This window comes from Tenrec ecaudatus, chromosome 16, assembly GCF_050624435.1.
Source record: "Tenrec ecaudatus isolate mTenEca1 chromosome 16, mTenEca1.hap1, whole genome shotgun sequence".
NCBI classification, from domain to species: Eukaryota; Metazoa; Chordata; class Mammalia; order Afrosoricida; family Tenrecidae; genus Tenrec; species Tenrec ecaudatus.
In genome coordinates, this window is record NC_134545.1 from 110,508,967 (window position 1) to 110,532,802 (window position 23,836).

Consider the following 23,836-nt stretch of genomic DNA (forward strand, 5'->3'; position numbering starts at 1 on the left):
AGGTCTGGCGTCGGATCCCCATGCCTAGACACCGACTGCTTGGCCGCTTAGGGGACAAGCTCAGGGGCACATGCTTGCTCTGAGTCCTACGTACAGCGGGGCTGCGCAGAGCAGGGCCAGCCCCAGTCCTCCGAGTCCGCAATGCGCATGCTCTCCCGGAGCGCCGTCGCTTACTGGAAGTACGCTCCCGGGCCTGGCCTTGGCCCCGCCCCCGAGCCTTCCAGCCCGGAGTCTCTGTCTGGCCATCCAAGCTCGGCCCCACCTTCGTCCCGCCCACTCTCTGGTCCGGCCCCGCCCCGAGCCCAGGACTTGTTGGAGCAGCAGCTTTTTGCACTGTGCGCATCCTGTTGCGCAGTTCCTGGGTTGGCGCCTTCAGCTGCATGGTGAGTGTCCTGGTCGCCTGCCCGGGCAGAGCTCGGGCTCTCCCTTGGGAGATCGGGTGTCTGGAGCATTGGGCAGCAGCAGCCCTCAGTGGCCCATCGGGCATCTTCCACTCGCTGCAAGGCCGGTTCCCAGCTACCCCTGCCCCTAGTGAGCCCAGGTATGACCCAGGTTTTCCACCCCCTGGCTGAGCTGACAGTGACCCAGGCAGGGTCATGGTTTCCCCTCCTCCTCTCTGGCCAGGCCTGTTGGCCCTGCTCACCTTCCTGAGGGCAAGCTTTCTGCAGACTTCTTTTGCAATGCTCTGCATTTCTCCAATCCAGCGGAGGGGGCCCAGTGCTGGTGTCGTCTCGGCTGTGGCTGCGCTGTAACCACTTGGAGTAAGCAAACGGGGCCTCAGAGTACTTAATGGGCACCTAGAACCCAGGCCCGTACCAAGACAGCGCTAACCATGCCTTGCTCACTGGGCTTCCTCTTTTCCTGAAACCTCACCGTGGTCGGTGCTCGCTACAGGAGCTGGGCCGGGCTCCCTGTGCTGGCAGACAGATTGCCGTGTCTCTATTTGTTCAGCTTTGCCTTGGCTGGGTGGGCTGCCAGGCCAGTAGGCTGCTCTGTCCAGACTGGGACTGCACAGCTGTTTGCTGCAAACCATGCAGCTCCTGGGCATAAAGCACCAAGAGTGGAATTGATTAGTGGATATAAGCCCAAATGTCAACTTCTCCATTATCTGTTAAGTCAGGCCCTCCTCGTCATTTCCCGTCCCCTGACAGGTGAGGGTAAGATGGCCCTTTTGTGTCTGGACAGCCTCTTAAATGAATAATTTCCTTTGGAAGGGTTGGCACAAAGCTGGTAACTAGGAGGCAACGGTTAAACGTGCCCAGGTGTCTGATGTTTCCAAACTCCCACATCATTCCTTTACCTCCATCATCAACTCATTGTCCTGGCCCAGTAATTCAGTGCATAGCCTTGTGGAACTCAGGAACCATACTTAAGGTTCCTAGGGGAAGTACCAGGATCCAGCTAGGGGACCTGATTAACTGAAAGTGTTAAGAACTGGGACACAGCTCTTGATCACGATAGCTACGTCTTGCCCTGCTGGGGGCCTTTGGGGACCAAGGTATCCCTTTTGGCTCAGGGTCTGCAAGCCCCACTGCAGTTGTCTCACCCCTTCTCGTGGGTTCTGCCTTCTGGCACCGCAACTCTGGGCTTTCCTTGTTCCAGCTCCCCTCTCTTTCTCTCTTTAAACCTAGTTGGAGAGCAAAACTGGCCAATCCCCTCATCAGGTCTTCATGCACCTTATTTGCATGCCTGTCCCCACCACAGGATTCCTTGCACATTACTTACATTATTAACAAGCTAACCAGTCTCCTTGGTGAGCCACATACCCCTCCTTTGCATAGTCCCACCCATGTATTTGGTGGGAAATAACAAAGATGACCTTGGGCTACAGACTCTGGCTCTGTCTTATCTGAAGGACCAAATCCTTCCTCCAAGTCCGTTTCTAAGTCCAAAACAGCCGTGCAAACCGGGTTCCAAAGTGTGGCAGGCCCCACAAGTCTGCTGCCTGGCCCACCTGATCTGGCCAGCTCCTCCCAAAGTGATGCCAGCTGCAGCTCCTGGCCTCGGATCGATTTAACTGGTTTGCTAGAATGCAGCACCCAGCAGGAAATAGGTTTAGGTGTTAGTGGACCGAACTCTGATAACATTAGAGTTCTCCCCAAGCCCCTCTCCCAGGACCCCCAGAGAAGTACAGGGCTCTACCCAATGGCAATCCTCCCTTCCCCCACCCCTGCTGGAACTGCCATTCAAGAACCAAGCAGCCTTCCGCTAGGCAGCCAGGCACTGTCTGTGGGGCAGTGGACTAGGCATCTTCTCAGGTGGTTCCAGGGGGGAAAGAGGGAGTCTTCATGGTATGGTGGTTACACATTGGGCTGCTAACTGCAAGGTCTGTAGTTTGAACACACCAGCCACTCCGTGGGAGGAGAGTGAGGCTTTCTGCTCCCATAGAAACCAACTCACAGGGGCAGTTGTACCCTGCCCTGTATGGCCACCATGATTCAGAATGGACTCAGTGGCATTGAGTTTGGGTATTTTTGGTTTGGTTCCTGGATATGGTGAGGGCCACCCTGCCTGCCCCCAGGTGCTGGTATCTGTATGAACTGTTTCCATACGGTTACGGAAGGACTTGGGGCACCGCTGTCCTTATTAGGCTGTTTCTCTGATACCACCCAAGACGTTGGGGGTGTCTGAGGTGCCCTTCGGTGACTGGGCAGCAGCCTCAATCTCGGCTGTCGCTGGTGGGCCATTGCCCTTCAGGTGACGTCCATCGTGTGCCGCTCAGAAACCTTCGGTCCAGAATGCCAGTGGCTGGGGCAGGGGCAGTGTTGCTCTCAGCTCTTCTCCACAAGCGCCAGTCTGCAGAAGCACGTGTGGCGGGTACCTCCGGATTCACATCCCCGTGTGCTTCCTGAGCGGGAGCATGGCCTGGCCCCACATTCGAACCAGGTTTTGTCCCGAGTGGTTGTGTTCTCATGGGAGTCAGCATCTTCCCAGACTCGAAATATGCACCCTCCCAAGGGCACGCAGACCCGCCTCACACTGGGCCTCCTGCAGGTCCTGGGGGCAGGTAGCAGCAGCTATGCCTCCGGAAGATTGCAGGTGCCTTCTGCCCATGTGATTTCCTGGAATTTCACCATCTCACCGGGATTTAGGAGCCAGCCTCAGTCCGGCTGCGGCAGAGCACCAGTCTGGAGGATGGCGCAAGATGGGCAGTGTTTCCTTTTGTCGTAAACCAGGTCTTGGGCAGGGGCACCCACCCGGTGGTACCTAACAACCATGACGCTGCCGGCCGCGTGGGTCACCACTGCGTTCAGACCAGGCCAAGCCTGCTCTTGGATAGTGAACAGGAACACAATCAAGGCAGCACACTGTCCACAAGACCCGTGCCAAATCCAGTCACCTAACCAAACCGACAGTGCTGGCGAAATCCTGCCCACGTGGAGCTCTTTTGTAAGCTAGGACAGAGAAAAAGGCATCCTGTGAGCAGTCCCTGAGCACTGGTCTCCCTTAGTCTCTGAGGTGGAGTGGTTACACTGGGCTGCTAACCACAAGGTCAGCAGTTCAAACTCCCCAGCCACTAGCCTCAAACTCACACAGGTGGGTCTACCCAGCCTGTGGGGTGGCGATGTGTCAGGACAACTTGATGGCAGTGAGTTTGGGTCTTCCAAAATGTTCTGCACCAGCGGCACCACATCCTGAGCATTGATGCCACAGGTGGCCCTGCTTTATTTCAGCCTGGACAGTCGATAGTCGCTCCTAGAGCCGCCTGCCCTTTCTCCTGCTGTACAGATGGAGATGCGGAGAAAGCTCTGGTGTCAACACTCCAGCCTTGGCTGTGGTGAGGTGCTGTTCTGTGTGACTGGATGGGCCCCAGGGGGAAACACTGCCCAGTGCTGGGGCCCTCTCACAATCGTTCTGATGTCCAAGCCCATTGCTGTAGCTGCTGTGTCCAGTCCGGCCATAGCGTAACTTTAATCAAAGTCGGCCTCTCCTCCTCCTCCCTTGCCCACCCAGTGGGTGTCTCAAACCGACCACCTGCGTGAGTTGGGTCATTCTAATGGTTCCCATTTAGCATGTCCAATTAACAATGACTGTGCCCCTCTCCCCCCCCCCCCCGACTCGCCTTTAGTTTTACAATGTCAGGTAGGGGGAGTCTTCCCCAGCTGGAAACGCCGTTCACTCCAATAAGGCATCCGGGTACTCAGGCGAAGCTAGACTTTGCCATCGAATCAGTTTTGACTCATAGTGACCTTCTGGACAGAGGAGAACTGTCCCTCTGGGTTTCTGAGGCTACAAATCTCCATGGGAGCAGAGAGCCTCGTCTTTCTCCCCGGGAACGGCAGAGAGGTTCAAACTGCTGACCCTGTCAGCAGCCCGTGTGTAACCATGCCCCCACTCGCCCTGCTCACACTCGGGCAAGGTCTAAGGCCTGTTTAAGCCCTCCAGTTCTCGTCCCACTTTCACCCGAGGCCCGTCCACCACTGTACCCCCATGTCCCCGAGTCTAAGCCCAGGCCCTGCAAGGTCTTATTGACAGACTTGGGGATTACAGCACATGGAGCTGCAGTGCTCCCGAGCCTCAGGAAGGTAGTCTCTGTCCAACCCTGGGCCAATTTCTCCACACGGAATCTGTATAGCCTTGGGGCCAGGCCAGAAGACCTGGCCCCTGTCAGTCCTTCTTAGGCACCCCGCCCCAGGTGGGACTGTTCATCATTAAACCCCTCCAGGTGGGGTTAATGGGCCGATCTGTTGTTCCCGGCTCTTTAATGCAGGCCAGCAGTGGGAGAGTCTCTTGGTTCCTCGGCCTCTTGTAGCTCGGCCCTGACTAGCACCTTCCTCTCCACACCGTCAGTGCGCACTGTGTCTGCCGTCCATCGTGGTGACTGCTCAAAATCTCAGCCTGCTGGAGTAAGTAGTTCTCCACTGCCCGTTCCCAGCCTCCTCCAGGGCGCCGGATGTGCCTTGCCTCCATCAGACCCGACAGGGAAGCTGTGCCCACGGAATGAATACGGCTTCCCGGGTGGTTGCTTTGTTTCATGGTGGGCAGGTTGCAGGACTTGGGCACAGAGAAGGGACTCCCTAACCCACCGTGTCTGCCGTCACCCAGGTGTGGGGCGTGCTCACTTGTGTGGGTGTCCTCACCCCACAAACCATTCCACCACTGCTTCCTCGAGCAGCCCACCAGCTGCTTCTTGGCCTGCTCCAGGAAGTGTTTAGCTAGGGAGAGGGGTAGTGACCCTCCTCAGGGTAAACAAGTCTCACTGCAAATGCCATGCAGTCCACTGGGCTGGCCGCGCCCTCCGGGTTAACCTGCTGTGGCACTGGGTCTGGCATCCCCGTCTGTGACAGCTCGAGGTGAGCTGCAGGTCTTACACCAACCCCAACGGACGCTTCCATTCGTCAGCATTCACAACTAGAGACCAAAGTGCCACCGCACTCCTGGGGACCCGAAAGGACAGGGTGAAGCTGCCCCTGTGGGACTCTGGGGCTGTAATGCCTGATGAGAATAGAAAGCCACATCTTTTTCCCAAGCAGCTGTTGGTGGTTTCGAACTGCTGAGCTTGCAGTTGGCTTCCCAATGGCTGACTACTACACCAACAAAGATGTTGACTTTCCAGCTGGTCTCACCGTCCGTTTTAGCACTGGTTTCTCGGGAAGCTGAGCTACAAATTGAAGATGCCTTTTACACTACACCCCTAGGTTTCTGCAGCTCCTTGGTTTGGCCGGTATTCCTCCCAGACTAACTTCTTGGTGACCAGGGCTTGGTGCTGCCATCTGCCTGGACACGCTCTTTCCTGGCCTTTGCAGCTGTCACTGAGAGCAGCACCAGTGAACTGCTAGCCCTTTTCCTTATCACCCTCGATTTCCCTACGGGTCCAGCTGGCCAATCCCTCCGCAGTCAGGCCCCCTCCTCCCACTTCCAGGAACGGCTTTGGCAGCTGAGACCAGATTGCAACAGAACGGCTGCTCCAGCCCAGGCTGGTGCGTTTATCCCACCCAGAAACCAAAAGTTCTTCCTTCTCCTCTTTCGAAACCCCTTTCCCCATCTTTCCAAACCACATATTCCAGAGAATCTGGGCCCTGGCAGCCCACCCCACCATCAGGACACCAAGGAAATGAACTTTGGAAGCAGCCTTTGGAAGCACCCTTTGGAAGCAGCGCCAGAGAGCTGGCTCTGTGAGGCAGAGCTTAAAGCTGCCCCAGGTGTACAACTTCCCTAAACCACTCTTCCCACCCATCATCAACTCACCCCCCCCCAGCACTCCCCTCCAGAGGCGGGCTGTAGCGCGCACAGAACTCACCACCCCTGCTTGGCGTTCCGTGGCTTCTAGGATGGACTGGGAGCCACAGGAATGGGGGGTGGATGCAGTTCCTCCTCGCCACAGGCCCCGTTGAGCTCCTGCTGCCACTAAACCCTGCCGGGGCCCTCTGAAGACATGTGTTACCACCTTGGCTCTGTGGGGCGACTAGGGCCACTACAGGGCTATGACGTGGGTCTCCCGGGTCCTGCTGCTGGGTGTCTGCTTGTCCTGTTTCCCTCTAAGCCAGTGGTTCTCAACCTTCCTGATGTCACAGCCCTTTAACACAGTCCCTCATGTGGTGGGGACCACCCCCAATCATAAAATTATTTTTGTTGCTGCTTCCTAACTAATTTTGCTAGTTATGAATCGGGTGACCCCTGTGAAAGGGTTGTTTGACCCCCAAAGGGGTTGCAACCCACAGGTTGAGAACCGCTGCTCCATGCCCTCAGGATAGTGGAAGACTCGGGAGCTCTGAGGGAGAGCGTCGGGGAGCCTGTGTCTGTTCAGGTCTGCCCTGCGTTGGCACCTACTGGACAGCAGTGGTTTGGCATTTTGGCTTGGGCACACAGGCCAGTGGCAGTGACCCCAGGGGGGTTGGGGCAGCTAGGTGGCATTGGGTGGCCAGTCTACTGGTCAGTGGGGCCGGTCTGGTTTTCTGTTGACTGGGGAAGTTTGCAGCGTGCTTCCTGTGAGATCCGGAACCCGGTGGACTGCCTTGTCTGGCCTCGGCTCCCACAGGACACAGCCCGACTTCAAGTCCACTCCCTATTTAGTGGGAATGCACAGGCCTTCTGGTGGTGTCCACCTCGTGTAAAGGAATGACTCACGGAACAAAGGCCTGGATATGCTCTCCCCTAAAGATGACGGTCGGGACTCCTGTGTAGCAGCCTCTTTTACCCCTGGGTCGCTGTGGGTCAGAATCGACTCCCTGGCAATGGGCTCTTTGCTGGTGATGTCCTGAGAGGAAGGACATCTCTGTGGCCTGGCCAGCACCCGGCGTCTCTATCCCATGGGCCCATGTGTGAGAACCGTGCCTGGCACAAAGAGCTTGGGAGTCCTGCCCGTGTGACCGCCGCCTGTCGTCTACTCTGTCTGCAGCCCTAAATGGGTAAGCTGGCTGCCCAGGGACTCCTGCCAGGGAGGTGCCAGCGGGCCCTGCGTGGAAGTCCATGGAAGGCCCGGAGACTTCCTCAGCACCATGCGCTGCTTTCCGTGAGGTTGGTGGCTTATCAGTGCAGGGGGGGGGGATGCCTTGTGGCGCTGCTCACCCCTCACCCCTCAACCACAGAAAACTCATGTGGCCTGTTAGGCAGCCCTTGTAAAGCCAACTCAGAACCTGGTGGATGTCACTTTGTCTTCGTAGATGTCACAGTGAGAGGATCCATAAGTAGCCATAGAGGCCTCTTGTGTTCACCCCTCCCCTCCCCCCCATGTCCTGGTCAGAATCTCCTGCTCAGCCTGACGGCCGCTCCCCAGAATCCAGGGCTCACTCACGGGGGCAGGCACTTGTCCCGGCTGTTTGTCTTGCTGAGACCTCACCCACCAGCAGCCTTCGTCGTTCAGGGGCGCTTTCTGCATGCACAGAGCAGTTGGCGGTCCGTGCTGACAAATGGAGCTCTGTGTGCAATCGTTTTGAGAACTGCCGGACAGACAAGTCGGGGATCCCGGTCGAACAAAGAACAGGAGACACAAAACCCCAGACTCGCCTCCATCCGGTGGGCTCCGACTCGTGAGACCCGCGGACGGAAGTGGAACTGTCCTGTGGGTTTCTGAGACTGCAGCGCTTCACAGGAGTAGTCACGCCCTTCTCCCCACCCCCCCACCCCACCCCGGATGTGGGATGGGGCGTTCAATGGTGTTGTTTGCATTTTAATATCTGGCCGTGTTTTACTCTCTGTTCACAATGATGACAGCAGGAGGACCCAGAAGGTCACCTTTGAGTTGACATTCTCCTGCTGGTGTCCCTGGTGTGACATTCTCCTGCTGGCGTCCCTGGTGTGCTGTGGGGTGCGCTGTGGACTCAGCGCTGCTAAGCTCCAGGTTGGCATTTCAAACCACCAGCCACTCTGCTGGGGAAAGACGAGGCTTTCTCCTCCTCAGAAACCCCACAGGGGCAGCTCTACTCTGCCCTGTAGGGTCACACTGTCGGAATGGGCTCTCGATGGCAGTGAGCTGTGGTCGTCAGTCCCTGGTGGAGCTCTGGGATGGGCACCATGCTGCTAACCATGAGGTTGGCAGTTCCAAACCAGCATCCGATAGGAGGGAGAAAGATGAGGCTGCCTGCTGCCATGAAGATGTGCAGCCTCTGAAACCCCAGATGGGGTCGCTGTGAGTCAGAATCCCCTCCACGCAGTGGGTTCTGGGTTTTTTTGGTTCTGCAAGTCCTGAGCTGCTAAAAGTTCACAATCTGGACAGACCCGTGGTGCACCACACGACGTTGCCAAGATGGGCGGTGGCTCCAGGCAGCTGATTCCTTGCCTGGTTTGGATCAGCCGAGGGTGGCTGCTCCCCAGCCGGAAGGGACACCCTTGGCCTTCCCCGTCAGGAGGCCGTCTGTGGCAGTGGCCACGGTCCTAAGTGACCCTCCGCGAGGGTCTCGGTGCATTAGTGACTCTTCGGGGACAGGCAGAGCTCTTTGGGACGCACGAGAGCATATTGCCAGTGTGGCATGCGCGGTGGCGTGGTTGTGAGGCAATCTGCAGCTGATGGCAGCGCTTTGGTTCACAGAGAAACGTGCTTCCCGAGCAGCCAGGTGTTCACACCTGTGCCCTTCCAGTGGCCGCTTCCGCTTGCTCCTCCCCTCAGGCAGCCACTGGGGCCTCCAGTGAGGGGCTGCATTTCTGTGGACCCGGGTTGCGCATTTGATCGGCAACAGTGGTCACACAGTTGTGTGTTTAGGGTGGGGGGACGATGGGGTGCCTCTGGACAGGCCACCTACTGAGTGGGCAACTCTGGGTAAGCATGAGAGCCCTGAGCCTGCTTGCCTGCTGGATGGACAGCAAGCCCCTGCCCACTGCCCATGTGCCAAGTCAGACACACGACCCCGTTGTGCACAGGGAGCTCCAGATAGAGCCTGCTGCTGCCTTGCTGCTTGCTGCCGGCAGCTGTGGCAACACTGTGCTCAGAAGCATGGACCGCTGTCCGGTCCTGCACTGTCCTTAACCGTCCTCAGCGTATGCACAGAGGCACTGACCACTGTCCGGTCCTGCACCGTCCTCAGCACGTGCATAAAGGAACTGACCACTGTCCGGTCCTGCACCGTTCTCTGTGTGCACAGAGGCACTGACCACTGTCCGGTCCTGCACCGTCCTCAGTGTGTGCACAGAGGCACTGTCTGGTCCTGCACCGGCCTCAGTGTGTGCACAGAGGCACTGACCACTGTCCGGTCCTGCACCATCCTCATGACCTGTCAGGAGGGTTTGCACTGGCTGCTTTGGGGCAGTAGATCAAGGAGCCTTAGGAACTGCAGGATATTTGCCCCAAATTCTCACCTCCCAGAGGAGATGGTTATAATCCCACTGGGGAGTGGCTGTCTTTCTTATGGTAATTAGCAGACTTCCTGTGGGTGTGTCTTGCTTCTTTCTTTTTAAAATCATTTTATTGGGGGCTCTTACAACTCTTATCACAATCCATCCATCCATCCATTCATTGTGTCAATCACATTTGTACATTTGTTGCCATCATCCTTCTCAAGACATTTTCTTTCTCCTTGAGCCCTTGTTATCAGCTCCTCACTTTCCCCTCACTCTTCATGAAGGAGGTGGAGAAACAGAGGGACTGCTACTCACTACCACTTATGGCATTTGCTGCCAGGGCAGCAATCGATGAGAATGACACTTGTCTTGTCTTCCTGGTCCCCCTCAGTCTGGAAGACCCGTGGAAACCCATTCAGCACCAGCTGCCCACGAGCGTTGGCTGACACATGGCACACAGGACCAAACCTGTGTGGAAGGTCAGAATCTCACCACAGTCACAACACAGGGATCCTGGTGGCATTGTGGTTATGTGTTGGGTGGCTAGCTGCAAGGTCAGCAGTTCAAAACCCTCAGCTGCTCCCCCAAGAAAATTGGGGCTTCCTACTCCTATAAAGAGTCAGTCTCAGAAACCCACAAGGGCGGCGCGCCTCTGGACTCGAGGGTCACTGTGAAGTGAGTCTGCAGGAACCCAACCACAGTGGCTTGTTGGGGTTTTTCTGAGTCCCCACGCGGGGCCACGACCTCACGGAAGACACTAAGGGGGACTAGGAGCCACCCAGAATCCACGTTCGAGTCCAGCCAGAATCTTGTCCAGGGAATTCCTGTGTCCCTCAGCCACCTCTTAGCCTTTCTCAGCGTGTAGCCTCTCCAGGAAACGGAACTGACGCGCCCCTCTGCCGTGGGGTAGGAGGAGAGGGTCCACACTTGGGGTGTGTCCTGAACAGGGAGAGTTGAGGTCCGCTAGCTCAGTGGTGGAGATGGGTCTCTGCTTCAGTTGCATTGATGACAACAGCAATGATTGGCGTCTTCTTGCCGTGTGGCCGGCACGGTGTCCGTTGTTCTACACCACTTTTCTGATTAAATCCAGCAGCCAGGCTCCTAACTGCAAGGTAGGTGGTTCAAACCCACCAGCCACTCGGAGGGAGATGACGTTATCTGATCCGAAACCCTGAGGCGTAGTTCTGTTCCATCCAAGAAGGTTGGGGTCCACCGGTGCGCCTCACCCAGGCCTCACAACACCCCATAAAAACAGGATAGCATCTTTGCTTTGCACCTGAGACTGTCCATGCATGGGAGGCCCAGCTCCGAGGGACTGTGGTCCGAGTCGCTGGCTGAGAAGGACTCAGATTGCAGTGCCCCGCTGAGGGGGATCTTGCTTGTGAGGCTGCTGTAGCACCGCCAGGTGCCTCTGCGACCATCCCTATGCGAAGCACCTTGGAGAAGTTGATGAGGCCTCCCTGGGGCCCGGTGGACAGATGTCCCGCCTCATCTGGCACTTGGACCCCCAAGCAGGGGGTGGGGTGGGGACTGCCTGACTGTAAACTGCTCCTGGGGCAGGCTATCAGCAGGGAGGAAGGAGGCTCTTTAGTAGGCGGCCCCTCCCCAGTGCCTCCTCCTCCCTGGGGGAACCCTACTTCCCTGTCAGGACCACTGGGGTCTTCAGGATGAAACTACCCAGGGCCAGGTGAGCAGTCACACAGAATGCAAATGAAAAGCCTGCACCAAGGTCATGTGCCTTTCAGGAGTCACCATGTTGCGTTGACTTTACCCGCCCACCCCCGATGATGGTGATGATGGTGCTGGTGGTGAGCCGTTGGCTGTCTGGTTGGCTCATGCATCTAGGACCTCGGTGACTGCTGGCCACCCACCTGCCTCTCTCCTACCCCAGCAAGCACCTGCAAAGCTTCCTGCAGCGGAACTGCTGAAGGAGCAGGTCCCTGCTGCCCTGCAGACTGTCGCCGTGTGTCAGAACTGCCTTGACTACAAGGGAGAGAAAGGAGGCAGGGGGTGGTCACCGAATTTACGTCTGTCCACGTCACCAATTTGCCGTGGGTGACAGTTCTGTAGGCTTCAGCTGCCTGGGGCTTTTAGGATTGTTGTCCTGCACACTTACCGTGGGAAGTTCTATCAAATGACTCTTGTCTCTCCCGAGCCCTGGGTCTGGCTCTCAGTGGCCCTGGTAGTGCAGACTGGGACCCCTCGGGGTGGAGGTGGGGTGCCACCCCACGGCAGGAGGGGCAGGTGAGCTCCCGGTTGGCCAGGCCAGAATCCGAGTTTGGCAGCACGTTGTGTTTTTCATTGTGCTGAATATTTAAAGTGTGTGGCCGGTCTTTTGTTTATTTATTTATTAGCATAGCTCAGATTGTTGTTTAATTCCACAGCGAGAGTCTCTAAGAATATGATTGACCCTGAGGGTCATCTTATAATGTAATTATTAATGATTGATTCTGTTTATCCCCGGAATCAATACAAGAGGCAGAATGGCTTGGCACCGCTTTGGGCTCGATTCCCTGCACCTCGTGAACATGACACGGTGACAACATAAGTGTGGGTTTATTACCCGGGACCTGCGTGCGGAATCTGAAGTGTGTGATTGGTTTTATATGATTATTGTGAGATGTGGCGTTCCTTACATGACTTATGTTAATATGGCAAACGGTGTTAACGTCTCCTGCCGCTAATGGTTAGGGTGGGGCTGCGGGGCCATTGATCTTCCTGGGAGAGCTGTAATACAAAAACACGTCAGACTGTTTGAAGTATATTTTACAAGTGCGCATTAGGCCTTTGGGATGTTATATTGAAAAATTGTGCAGTTACCATGGGAACCCAATTAGAATAGATTGCTTGGGTTTTTCTTTCTTTCCTCCCTCTCCACTGTTTTTTCCTCCCATTATGTCTTTCATGTTGACCAAAAAATCTAATGTATTTTAAATGTTTGCATGTGGAATTGTGTTCATACACTGGTTCGTGATGACAGTGGGTTTGTCTCCTCCATCCCAAACTGAAGCTGCACTGGCTTGAAGCGCGCAGTGGTGCTGGGTGAGGAACCTTTGGGCGGTAACCTTGTATGGGTGGGGGCGGTGGAGGTCATTGTTGGGATTAAATGACGTTTATTGGGGTCTGACTCATAGGAAGCCCACTGGCAACGGAACCATACCTTGTCCGATCCTCAGCGTGGCTGCCCTCTTTTGAGTTTGCTAATGCAGCCTCTGTATCAGCGTCTCCTGGGGGCTTCCCCTTGACTATCCAAGCACGGTGTCCTTCTGCAGGGACTGGGCCTCCTGATGACCTGGCCAAAATAGCGTGAGACCAAGTCTCCCAGCCTCACTTCCAAGGAGCATTCTGGCTGTGCTTCTTCCAACAGATTTGTTTGTTTGTCTGGCTGTCCACGGCACCGTCTGTCGTGTTTCCAGCACCATCTTCCCATGTGTCCTTGCTGCAGTGGTGGAGAGACTGACTTCCATGTTCATCTTGGGGTCCCAGATGTTGGCTGAAGAACATACTGTCTGTCCTTCTCGTGTGTGTGTGTGTGTGTTGGGGGCAAGGACTTGGGACTCCCTCACTTCTACATGCCAGTGTAGAGGTCTCCGAGCTTCCTCATCTGGGTGCCAAGAGCATCTGTAGGCTGTCACTCGCACTGGTGACCAGTGTAGAAATGACCACTGAGACGTTTATGTGTTTGTTTGTTCGTTTAAATAGAAAGTAAAACATCGATTATCTTATAGCATCTTTCCATAAACATAACTATTTTCCACACCAAAAAACAAAATAAAAAAAACAATTAGATGAGTGATGCTGTTGTACAAGATTCAAGTTATGGAAATTTTATTTTCTAAAGAAATCATTATAAAACATACATAAGAGAAACATAAAAAGCTTTTAAAAAATCATTTTATTGCGGGCTCAAACAACTCTTATCACCACCCATCATCCACCCACCTATCCACCCACCTATCCACCCACCCATCCACCCACCCACCCATCCACCCACCCACCCATCCATCCATCCATCCATCCATCCATCCATCCATCCACCCACCCACCCATCCATCCATCCATCCACCCACCCATCCATCCATCCACCCATCCACCCATCCATCCATTGTGTCAAGCACATTTGTACATTTGTTTCCATCATCATTCTCAAAACATTTCCTTTCTGCTTGAGCCCTTGGCATCAGCTCCTCATTATTTGTAACCATTGTTAAGTTAGGGTTCAACAGCGTTCATTGCACATGGTATGTGCTGGTCCCCGGGATGCCCCCCTGCCTTGTCCAATTCCCAAAGGTTTTCCACAACCACACTGACACCACCCATGTTGTGAGTCAGCAGGGACTCCTCATGGCCCAGTGGGCAGCCATGAGTAAGCACTGTCTCTGCATCTGCCTGTGCTAATGATCAGCTCAGGTTAAGTGGGTTCACAGGGAACTTTCACTTTTCTGTTTGGCTTGTTTCCCTCAGCATCCTGTCTCCAAGGGTTACCTCTGTCGTAGCACGCATCAGAACTCCAGTTCTCTGTGTGACAGATTCCTATCCCGGCACAGCACGTGTTGTCTACCCACCCATCAGTTGATGGCCACGCGGGTGCTTTCCACCTTGTCCCTGTTGTAAATGTGCTGCAGTGAGCCTGGCGTCCGACTCTGAGGCCCTACTTTAAAGGGTGTGGGGTCCATACCTGGATGGGAAATTGCTGGATCATTCTCGCTAGTTGGGCATTTCGCTCTCGGAGTTCAGCGCCAAACGATTTCCCACTGACACTGCCAGAAAGTTCCCATTTCTCCATAGCCTCACCTGGATGTGCGGTGTCCTGTTTCTCCGGAGAGAGCCATTCTGAGGTGGCACCTCATTATGGTGATGTTAGCCTTTCCCTATTGGTCAGGGGCACGGAGCAGCTCTTCCTGTGTTATTGATCACGTGCTTACCTTCCTTGAAGTGCTCTCAATTTAAGTCCTTGGCCCATTGCTTAATTGGGTTCTTGGGCTTGTGTGTGTGTGTGTGTGGGGGGGGGGTGTCAGGAGTTCCTGATAGACCCTGGATATTAACCTTGTATCAAACATATGGTCTTAGAACTTTCTTCTCCTTCTGTGGGTTGTCTGCTCGCTGTCAGGAGCAAGTCCTTTGGATGCACGCAGGTGTTCCGTTTTGCCTACGCCCACTTACTTTTTTGTCTCTTGTTCTTTGTGTTACCTTGTGTCGTTGTGGCTCTGAATCCATTGTCCAATCCAAGTCTTGAAGCTTGACTCCTGTGCCGTGGTCTGAGACATTTACTGTTGTCCTTCGTATATTTGGATCGTTAATCCAGTTGGAGTTCATTTTCCTGTGCGGCCTGAGCTGGGAGCTGGGCCTCCTGCCCTTGCATTACAGATCCACTTGTGCAGGCCGTGTGTTGACCAGACCCTCCCTCCTCATTGAGTGGACTTGACACCTCATTGGAAGGCAGCTGGCCATAATGCGCGGCTTATTCCCTCGCCCTCCACTCCATTCTGATGCTGCTTTGGATCGTGGCGGCACTAGAGCTTCTGCGTGCCCTGGAGAGTGTGAGTCCTACTTTTGCTGTTCCCCAAGGTTGTTTGGGGCTCCCTGCAGTTCCCTGGGACTTTGAGGGTTCACGTCTCTGTTTCTACGAGAGAAGCTGTTGGCACTTTGAGATGATTGTGTTGGATCACGTGTCGTGGTCATACCTTAACAGTATGCAGAGTCAAACAGTCCATGAACATGGGATGTCTTGCCATTTCATTGGGGCACCTTGAAGTTGCCAGTGACATTTCCCGAGCCTACACATCTTTCACATCCCCCGGCTGAGCTTAGTCCAAGCCCCTTTGTTGCTCTTTGTTTTCTCCAGACGCCATTGCAAATGGAATTGTTTTCATGATTTCTTTTTCAGCTGGATCCATGCTAGCCCCAAGGAGCCTGATTTTTGAGGGTGGATCTTGCAAGCTGTGACTTATCAGCTCGACTAGGCTTTTTGTGGATTCCTTAGATTTTCTGTGTAGCCAATCATGCTGTCTGTAAATAGTTTTGTTTCTTTTTAGATCTGAATGCCTTTCAAATCTTTCAAATGTCTGGATTAATAGAAGACAGCCCGGTTCTCGTCTCTGCTTTTTACGCTCCATCTGAGCCGATGTGTCTGTGGAATGTGAAGCCTTATCTGTACTTCATTAAAATCCACTGGTGTATCTTCTCCTACTTGGAAAGCTAACGTCATTCATGGGGTCCGTGGAAAACATTGGTTCCCTGAGTTATACAGATCTTCCGAACGTTGACATGTTTCCTAATCCAATGTTTGAAAAATCATAGCTGTTCACATCACCCCTTTCTCCCGTCGTCTGGGGAGGCTGTCAGGCCCATGGTGGAGCCAGGCTTCCAGAGTTCTCAACTTCCCTGGAAAGCCTCCCTCTTTCATGAGCAACAAGCACTGTCAGTTGTTTGACTTGCGGTGACAGGCTCGCCTCGCTCATTTCTGAGAGAACGTCTGCCAGATACCCACGTCTGAACAGCCACGGCTTGTTAGTCATTCAGACAAGTCAAGCTCGCGTTCTGGGACAAAATCAGTTAGTTTGCCTTCAATCCGCAGCCATCACGCCACCGCCTTCCCCAAGACAACAGAGGCGCTTGAGTGCACAGTGCTGGCGCTATTAGAAAGGGGCGAGATTTAATCAACGCCATCGTTTCTACTGCTACATCGGTGTTCTTCGGTGCCTCTTTTGTTCTTTAAACTGTGAGTGAAGGATACAAGGATCGTGAATTTGGGTTTTAAAGAGCCCCGATGGCATCATCCAGTAAGCCTTTGGACTCTGCTAACCCAAGGCCTGAGGGTCAGACACACTAGCCACTCAGAGGGACATAGGTGAGGCTGTCTGCTCCCTCAGGGCTGACAGTTTAGGAGGCCACAGGAGCAGCGCCGCCCCGCCCTGCCCTGCAGGGTCATTATAAGTGGGCATCGACTCCCTGGCAGCGGGCTCGATGGGATGCTGGTCTTGGCTAAGTTGGCAGCGGTTTTGCGCGCCCTGGTTTTCCCAAGCTCAGCTCTCACTACTGAGCGCAGGACGATGCTAGAGGTAGACGTGTTCTCCTCCTCTGTGCTGTTGACATAGAAACTTCTATCTGGTTTTTGGTTTGGTTTTGTTTTTCGCATTAAACCAATTTTGCATTCTTGGGCTCTTCGCCCCATTTGTTCTTGATAGATGCGTCTCTTCCCAGTTGATGGATTCAATTTGTGAATAATTTGGAGAAGTGCATGTCTCTGTTCAGGAGGTCGGCTGAGCCGTAGCTTGCTTTTCTTGAAGGATTCCTTTCTGGTTCGGACATCTGTGTGGGCCTGGACTCTTAAAAGGGGATCTCTCCCGTTTCCTGGCATCGGTGGTGAGAGTACTGATCATTTTTCTCTAAATGGTTAGTAAGATTTACCAGTGAAGCCACTTGGTTTCACTCTGTGGGAAGAATATGATCTACAAATTGAATTTCTTTAAGAGCTATCGTGCTCTTCAGGCCATTTAGGTCCTAAGTGACTTCAGCAATTTGTGTGTTTCAAGGACTCTGACCATCTCATCGTGACTGAATTTCTGGCCTAAAGTTGCCTGAATATTTCCTTAGTGACCTTTGAAGGAGCCCTGGTGGTCTAGTGGGTGAGGCCTTTGGGTCACTGATCTCCAGACTGGCAGATCAAACCCACCAGCTTCTCCTTGGGAGAAAGATAAGCCTGGATGTTCCCACAGAGATGTGGAGCCTCAGAGACCCCACAGGTCGGACAGGTGTACTCTGCCCTAGAGGGTCAGTGTGAGTCAGAGCCAGCGTGTGGCACTGACCTTGTTTGTTTGTTTGTTTTAAGGCTGTTGTGCTTATTAGGTGCCAGTTCTGGCTCCGCGTGACCCTGTGTCCAATGACAGAATACTGCCCAGTTGGCTCCTGCTTGTGTTGGCGGTTGTGATTGAGCCCATTGGTCCAGCCACGTCTCAGTCCATCTCACTGAGGATCTTCCTCTCATTCATTCACCCTGTCTTAACCTTTCAGTATCTAGAGGACTTTTTTCACATCCCTCCTTTTATTTCGAAGACTATTTATTTCTGTTTCCTCTTTTGTCCTTCATCAGTCTGACTAGACGTTGATCCATTTTCTTTGCCAAGAACCGACTTCTGTCATCATCTGTGTTCTTCATTGAGTTCCGCTCTTTCTCGCTCCTTTCTTCCCGCTTGCTCTGGGTTCCATGTGCTTTCCGTGCGCACTCTCAAGAGATGGAAACATAGACCACCGAGTTCTTACCTGCTTTTCCCACACAGCATTTTACACTACCAGTGCCCTCCAAGTGCTGCCTTGGCTGCTTCACGGGTCGATCTCTTGCTTTTTTGCAGGACGATGTAGTTTCGGATCTCCTCCGTGATGGCTTCTGTAACGTTCGGTTTAATTTAGAAGTGTGTCGTTTCCAGATATTTGGGGATTTTCTTAAGATTTTCTGACACTGATCTTGAATGATGTTCACGTGTGGACAGAGGAGATAGGATTTTCAGTCTTCTTATGATGTCAGTCTTCCTAGACTGACTAGCGTGGTCTGTCGTGGTGAATATTTTATGCATTTGGAAAAAGGAGCAAATGTGCCTTCGGCCATTGTTGGGTGGGTGGGTGTCTCTAACACGCCAGCGAGGTCATGGCTGAGAGCCTTGTTCACGTCTCCTGTAACCCTACTGACTTTCTGTCTCCGTGTGCTGCACGGGCCCAGGAGAGAGATGGCGAGGTCTCCCCTGTCTTTGTGGTTTTGCCCGTTTCCCTGTGCAGTTCTATTGGCTCTGGCTTCCTCTGTTGTGAACTCTAGCACAAGGGGGCTACAGAAAGTCCAAGGAAAAGTGAAGTTGAAAGATAATAGAATTTTTCCACAAGTTTTCTGAAGCCTTCCAAAGGACATTTATATGTTGAGTATTAAGGTATCAGACAGATAGTGAGCCTCTACTGAAGTACTCCCTCAAAGCAAGAAGCTCACCTTCCTAACATGATTGCTGAAGACAAAGTGGGTGCATAAGCAAATGTGAAGAAACCTGATGGTGCCCGGCTACTAAATGATAAAGTGCCTGGGGTCTTAAAGGCTTGAAGATAAACAAGTGGCCATCTAGCTGTGAAGCAATAAAGCCCACATTAGAAGAAGCACACCAGCCTGTGTGATCATGAGGTGTCGATGGGATCAGGTATTAGGCATCAGAGACTCAGAACAAAAATTCATATCAATGTGAATGAGGAGGAAGGCGGAGTGGAGACCCAAAGCCCATAGGTAGACAATTGGACATCCCCTCACAGAAGGGTCACAAGGAAGAGACGATTTTCCTCTAGTTCTTTAATGCTTTCTCCCCCCACTATTATGACCCCAATTCTGCCTTAGACATCCGGCTAGACCAGAGTATGTACATTGGTACAGATAAGAGCTTGCAACACAGGGAATCCAGGACAGAGAACCCCCTCAGGATCAGTAATGAGAGTAGTGTTGCCAGGAGAGTAGGGGGGCAGTGGGGGGAGAAAGGGGGAATGCATCACAATGTTTAACATATAACACCCCCAGGGGGATGAACAACAGAAAAGTGGTGAAGGGAGACAGTGGTCAGTGTAAGACATACACACACACACACACACACACACACACACAATATTATCAAATGTTCATGAGGGAGGGTGGGGAAGGGAGGGGGGAGATTAGCTAATACCAAGGGCTCAATAGAAAAACAATGTTTTGAAATGAGGATTGCAACATGTGTACAAATGTTCTCGACATGGTGGATGGATGTATGCATTGTGATAAGAGCTGTAAGAGCCCCCGATAAAATGATTTAAAGAAACATTTTTTTTCTGAAGCCCTCTTATGAGGTGCTTACACACATGAAAATTTGGGTGATGTAACCTCTTTACCCTAATGAAATGGCCCTCTTTACCTGTGCTAATGTTTCTCCTTTTAAAAGCACTTTTTTTGCTATTGAAAGGGTGCCTCCAGTTTGCCCTTGGTTAGTGTTTTTGTGGCAAATGTTTTTCATTTATTTTATGCCTATCTTGCCATTCTGTGTGAAGTTGGGGCTCACTTTAAAATACGTCTTGGGACAATGTCTTTTTTTAAAAGGATGGGTCTGTTCTGACCGTTTACATTTAATGTAATCATTGATATGGTTGCTTGGTAAAGTAGAGAGGCAGAAAAGGGAAGGCCCTCAGCCAGATGGACTGCAGCAGCGACTGCAGCAGCGGGCTTGGGCAGGAACAGCGGGCTTGGCCAGGAACAGCGGGCTTGGACAGGAACAGCGGGCTTGGGCAGGAACAGCGGGCTTGGGCAGGAACAGCGAGCTTGGGCAGGAACAGCGGGCTTGGGCAGGAACAGGGTGAGGATGGCGCAGGACGGGCAGTTTCCCGATGATGTACATAGATAGCGTCACTGTGCATCTCAGCGGACTCTTATCGCATCGAACAACCATTTGTTTTTCTACTTCCTTCTTGTACATTTGTACATTTCTCCTTTGTTGTCCCTTCTTTGGGATGATCTGAGTCTTTTATGATTGATTCCCAACATAAAATTTTACACTACGGACATTAGCAATCCATTTCTCTTTTTAGTGGACACTATGCATATTTAATCATGACCTACCTTCAAACAACAGACATTGTAGGAGCCTTACTTCGATGAAAGTTCTTTCTGAAACAACGACTAATTTCTTGCCAGCCCTCTTCCAGGTGTGATATGTGTTACCGACACTTTACCTCTACATTCACTACCATGACCCGAGCTTAGATTCCACATCATAACATTGCTACTGCTGCTTGATGGTACCAAGTCTCTTTTACAGCAGCGGTTCTCAACCTGTGGGTCATGACCCCTTTGAAGGTCAAACAACCCTTTCACAGGGGTTGCCCGATCCATCACAATAGCAAAATGACAATGATGAAGTAGCAACGGAAATTATTTTATGGTTGGGGGTCACCACAACTGTATGAAAGGGTCATGGCATGAGAAAGGTTGGGAACCACTGTTTTAGTGTGATTAAAATTAGAAAAAGCCAGCTTTTATATTCATTTGCATTTTTTCTATTCAGTTTGGTGTTCCTTAATCCTTTTGTAGATCCTACGTTCTGTCTGGTGTGCATTTGTACGATTAGTGTCTCAAAGAACTTCTCCCAACATTGCATGAACTTGTTGCTGTTAGAGTGTGAGTTTCACCCCTTCTTCCTTTTAAATATATATATATATATATATATATCTGTAATCCAGATTGACTGGAGAAACAAATCTAGAGACATTCATAAATATGTAAGAGAGAACTTCATATCAAGAAGTAATTAGGTATCAATAAAACATCCCAGCCCAGATCAAGTCCATAAGTCGAATATTAGCCTCTATGTCCAATACCAGTCTATAAATTCTTCAGACTCACACACATGCAATCATGCTGAGTGCAGGAAGATCACAGGCCAGTAGATGGAAAGTTTGGTGGATCCAGTGGCGGTAGAAGTATCTCAGCCCCAGCATGGGTCTCCATGTGGCTCCTCCACCTCCAGGGCTCTGGCTCCATCAGTGTAGCTCCCTGTGGCTTGTCTACAGGAATGTCTCCCAGGGAGAGTGTATGTCCAGCCTCCAGGGAGGAAGACAGGTCCCTCGGGAGAAGGTCATGCCCAACAGAGACTTCCTTGGCTATGACCTGATAGGCTAGACTCCACCCCTTCATTCAAGTTGACAGGAGATAATGTAACTGCCACAGTAGCCTTGATTTAACCTTAATTTGGAAAGATCTTTTGCTTGCAAAATGCTAGGCTGGTAGTTGCTTTTGCATTTGCCTTTTTGGGTGGCTAAAGATATTCCATGGTGGCTCGACTTGCGTAGCTTCTGACGGTCAAGATGAAATTTGTCATCATGCTCTCCATCCCCTGCAGGCCTTTGCCTTCGGGACACTTGGAAGCCTTTCTCTCAATGGCTTCTTTTCTGCAACGAGGTGACATGCTTGCTGTGGTTCTCCTTTTGTTGGCTCTACTTTGGTTCATTGAGTTGCTTCTGTGGGTGTTTGTTTTTCATCTAATTTGTGACAGTTCTTTAAGTTTTTCTGCCCTCCTGTGTTGTGGGGACTCCAGTTGCATGTGTGCTGGACCATTGATACTGTCCCTCATCATACGATGCTACATTTCTTTTCATTGTTTCTTTTTGTTCTTAGTTTCCAAAATCTATCCATCTCCATTAATTCTTTATTGTGTATCTAATATGCCAATCTCACCAAGTGTACTTTATACTTTAGATACTGTGTTTTTCAATGAGTTCCATTTGTGTCTGTTTTATGTTAGTCAATTCTTTCATCACGTTCCCCTTTTCTCTGCTGTCTTGGACACATGGAATATATTCGTGGTAGCAGCTTTAACATCTGTGACTTTGCTTGCTGAAATCTCCTCCCCTGGTTCTGGGTTTGGTTCTGTTGATGGTTTTTCTCTCCGCTGTGAGGTCTAGTTCTCAGCGTCATTGTGTCATGTTTGTTTTTGACTGGACGCAGTTTCTATTTGTAGGTTTTGATGTTGAGTGCTGGGTTGTGTTGTGTGTTTTTCTGGGGGGATGTCTTTTTTTAATTAAGTACTTTTATTGGGGGCTCTTACATCTTTTCTCACAATCCATCCATTCATCCATTGTATCAAGCACATTTGTACATTGTTGCCATCATCATTTTCAAAGCATTTTCTTTGTACTTGAGCCCTTGATATCAGCTCCGCATTTATTCCCCCTCCCCTCTCCACCCTCCCTCCCTTATGAACCATCAATAAGTTATAGATTATTATTTTCATATCTTACCTCATCCTCTGTCACCCTGCACCCACTTTTCAGTTGTTCCTAGGAGGGGGTTAGATGCTGATCCTTGTGATTGATCCACCCTTTCTCCCCCAACCTTTCCCTTATGCTCCTGGGATCACTATCACTGCTCTTATTACTAGTCCTGAGGGGTTTAGTTGTCCTGGATTCCCTACATTGCGGACTCTTATCTGTAGCAGTGTACATGTTCTGGTCTGGTCTGACTTGTACGGTACAATTGGGATCATGATAGTGGGGGCGGGGGTGAGCATGGAAGAACTAGAGGGAAGTTGTGTGCTTTGTCGGTGCTGTGCTGCACCCTGCCTGGCTCTCTCTTCCTTGTGATCCTTCTGCGAGTTGCTGTTCAATGGGCTTTGGGTCTCCACTCCACGCCACCACCACCCCCAATCTCATTGGTATGATTTTGTTCTGGGTCTTTGAAGCCTGATACACGATCCCGTCGGCACCTCATGATCACACAGGCTGATGTGATTCTTCCATGTGGGCTTTGTTGCTTTTCAGCTTGATGGCCGCTTGTTTATCTTCAAGCCTTTAAGACTCCAGAGAGATTGAACCTTGCTCTGATGCAGGAAACAAGTGCTCCAGCTCCCTTGGACACTTGCCCTAAGCTTCGATAGGATGGCCCCAGTAGAGGTTTTAGTCAAGGTTACCTGCACTACGAAGGCAGTCTCCTCCCGAGATCCCTGGCCGTTGAATGTTGCACCATGAGGTTTTTCCATCTGGTGGTGAACGCAGGGGCCTTCCCAGCTGTGTGTGAGCATCAGGAATCACTTGGTCTCCTGCTTTCTCATGGCCCCTCTTTGGTCCTAGGCAGTTTCTTCTGGAACGTGTGCGCGCTTGCAGGGAAGCCAGTTCTTAAAGCTCCCCCTCGGAGTTGGGCCCTTCTGATGTCCCACCTTCAATATCCAATAGTTTGGGCACTGTGTTAGTCGGGGTAAACCAGAGAAACAAAACCACAGAAACTCATGTATATAAGGAAGAGTTTTACATAAAGAGTAAATGAACATTAAGAAAGCATCCCAACCCAGTGCTGTCCAAGCCCAGATGTCCAACACCGATCCACAAAGTCCTTCTCCATCTCACAAAGCAGACACAATGAGACCAACTGCAGGAGGAAAGCCGAGTCAGTGAACACATAAGCATCTCAGCTCTGGCAGGGGTCTCCACACAGCTTCTCCAGCACCCAGAGCTCCATCAGGGTAGGTCCCTGTGGCTTCTCCTCAGGGATGTCTTGCAGGAAGTGAGCCTTGCCAGCTGAAGCAGGACCTGGCTAAGGCAGCTGCACCCTGGTTGGACCATCAGAAAGCAAGAGACCTGA

At 52.0% G+C, this 23,836-nt stretch overlaps 1 protein-coding gene across 3 annotated transcripts in view; it reads left to right on the forward strand.

Annotated features, from left to right (window-relative positions):
- The first annotated feature begins 284 nt into the window (after positions 1 to 284).
- Positions 285 to 23,836, forward strand: part of MGMT (O-6-methylguanine-DNA methyltransferase) — a 188,800-nt gene continuing 165,248 nt past the window's right edge. The window contains exon 1 of one of the 3 annotated variants that reach the window (XM_075533922.1): positions 285 to 383. In XM_075533922.1, the coding sequence (XP_075390037.1) occupies positions 381 to 383 (3 nt within the window). In that variant the 5' untranslated portion in view covers positions 285 to 380. The other 2 variants (XM_075533923.1, XM_075533924.1) reach the window with 2 other exon arrangements.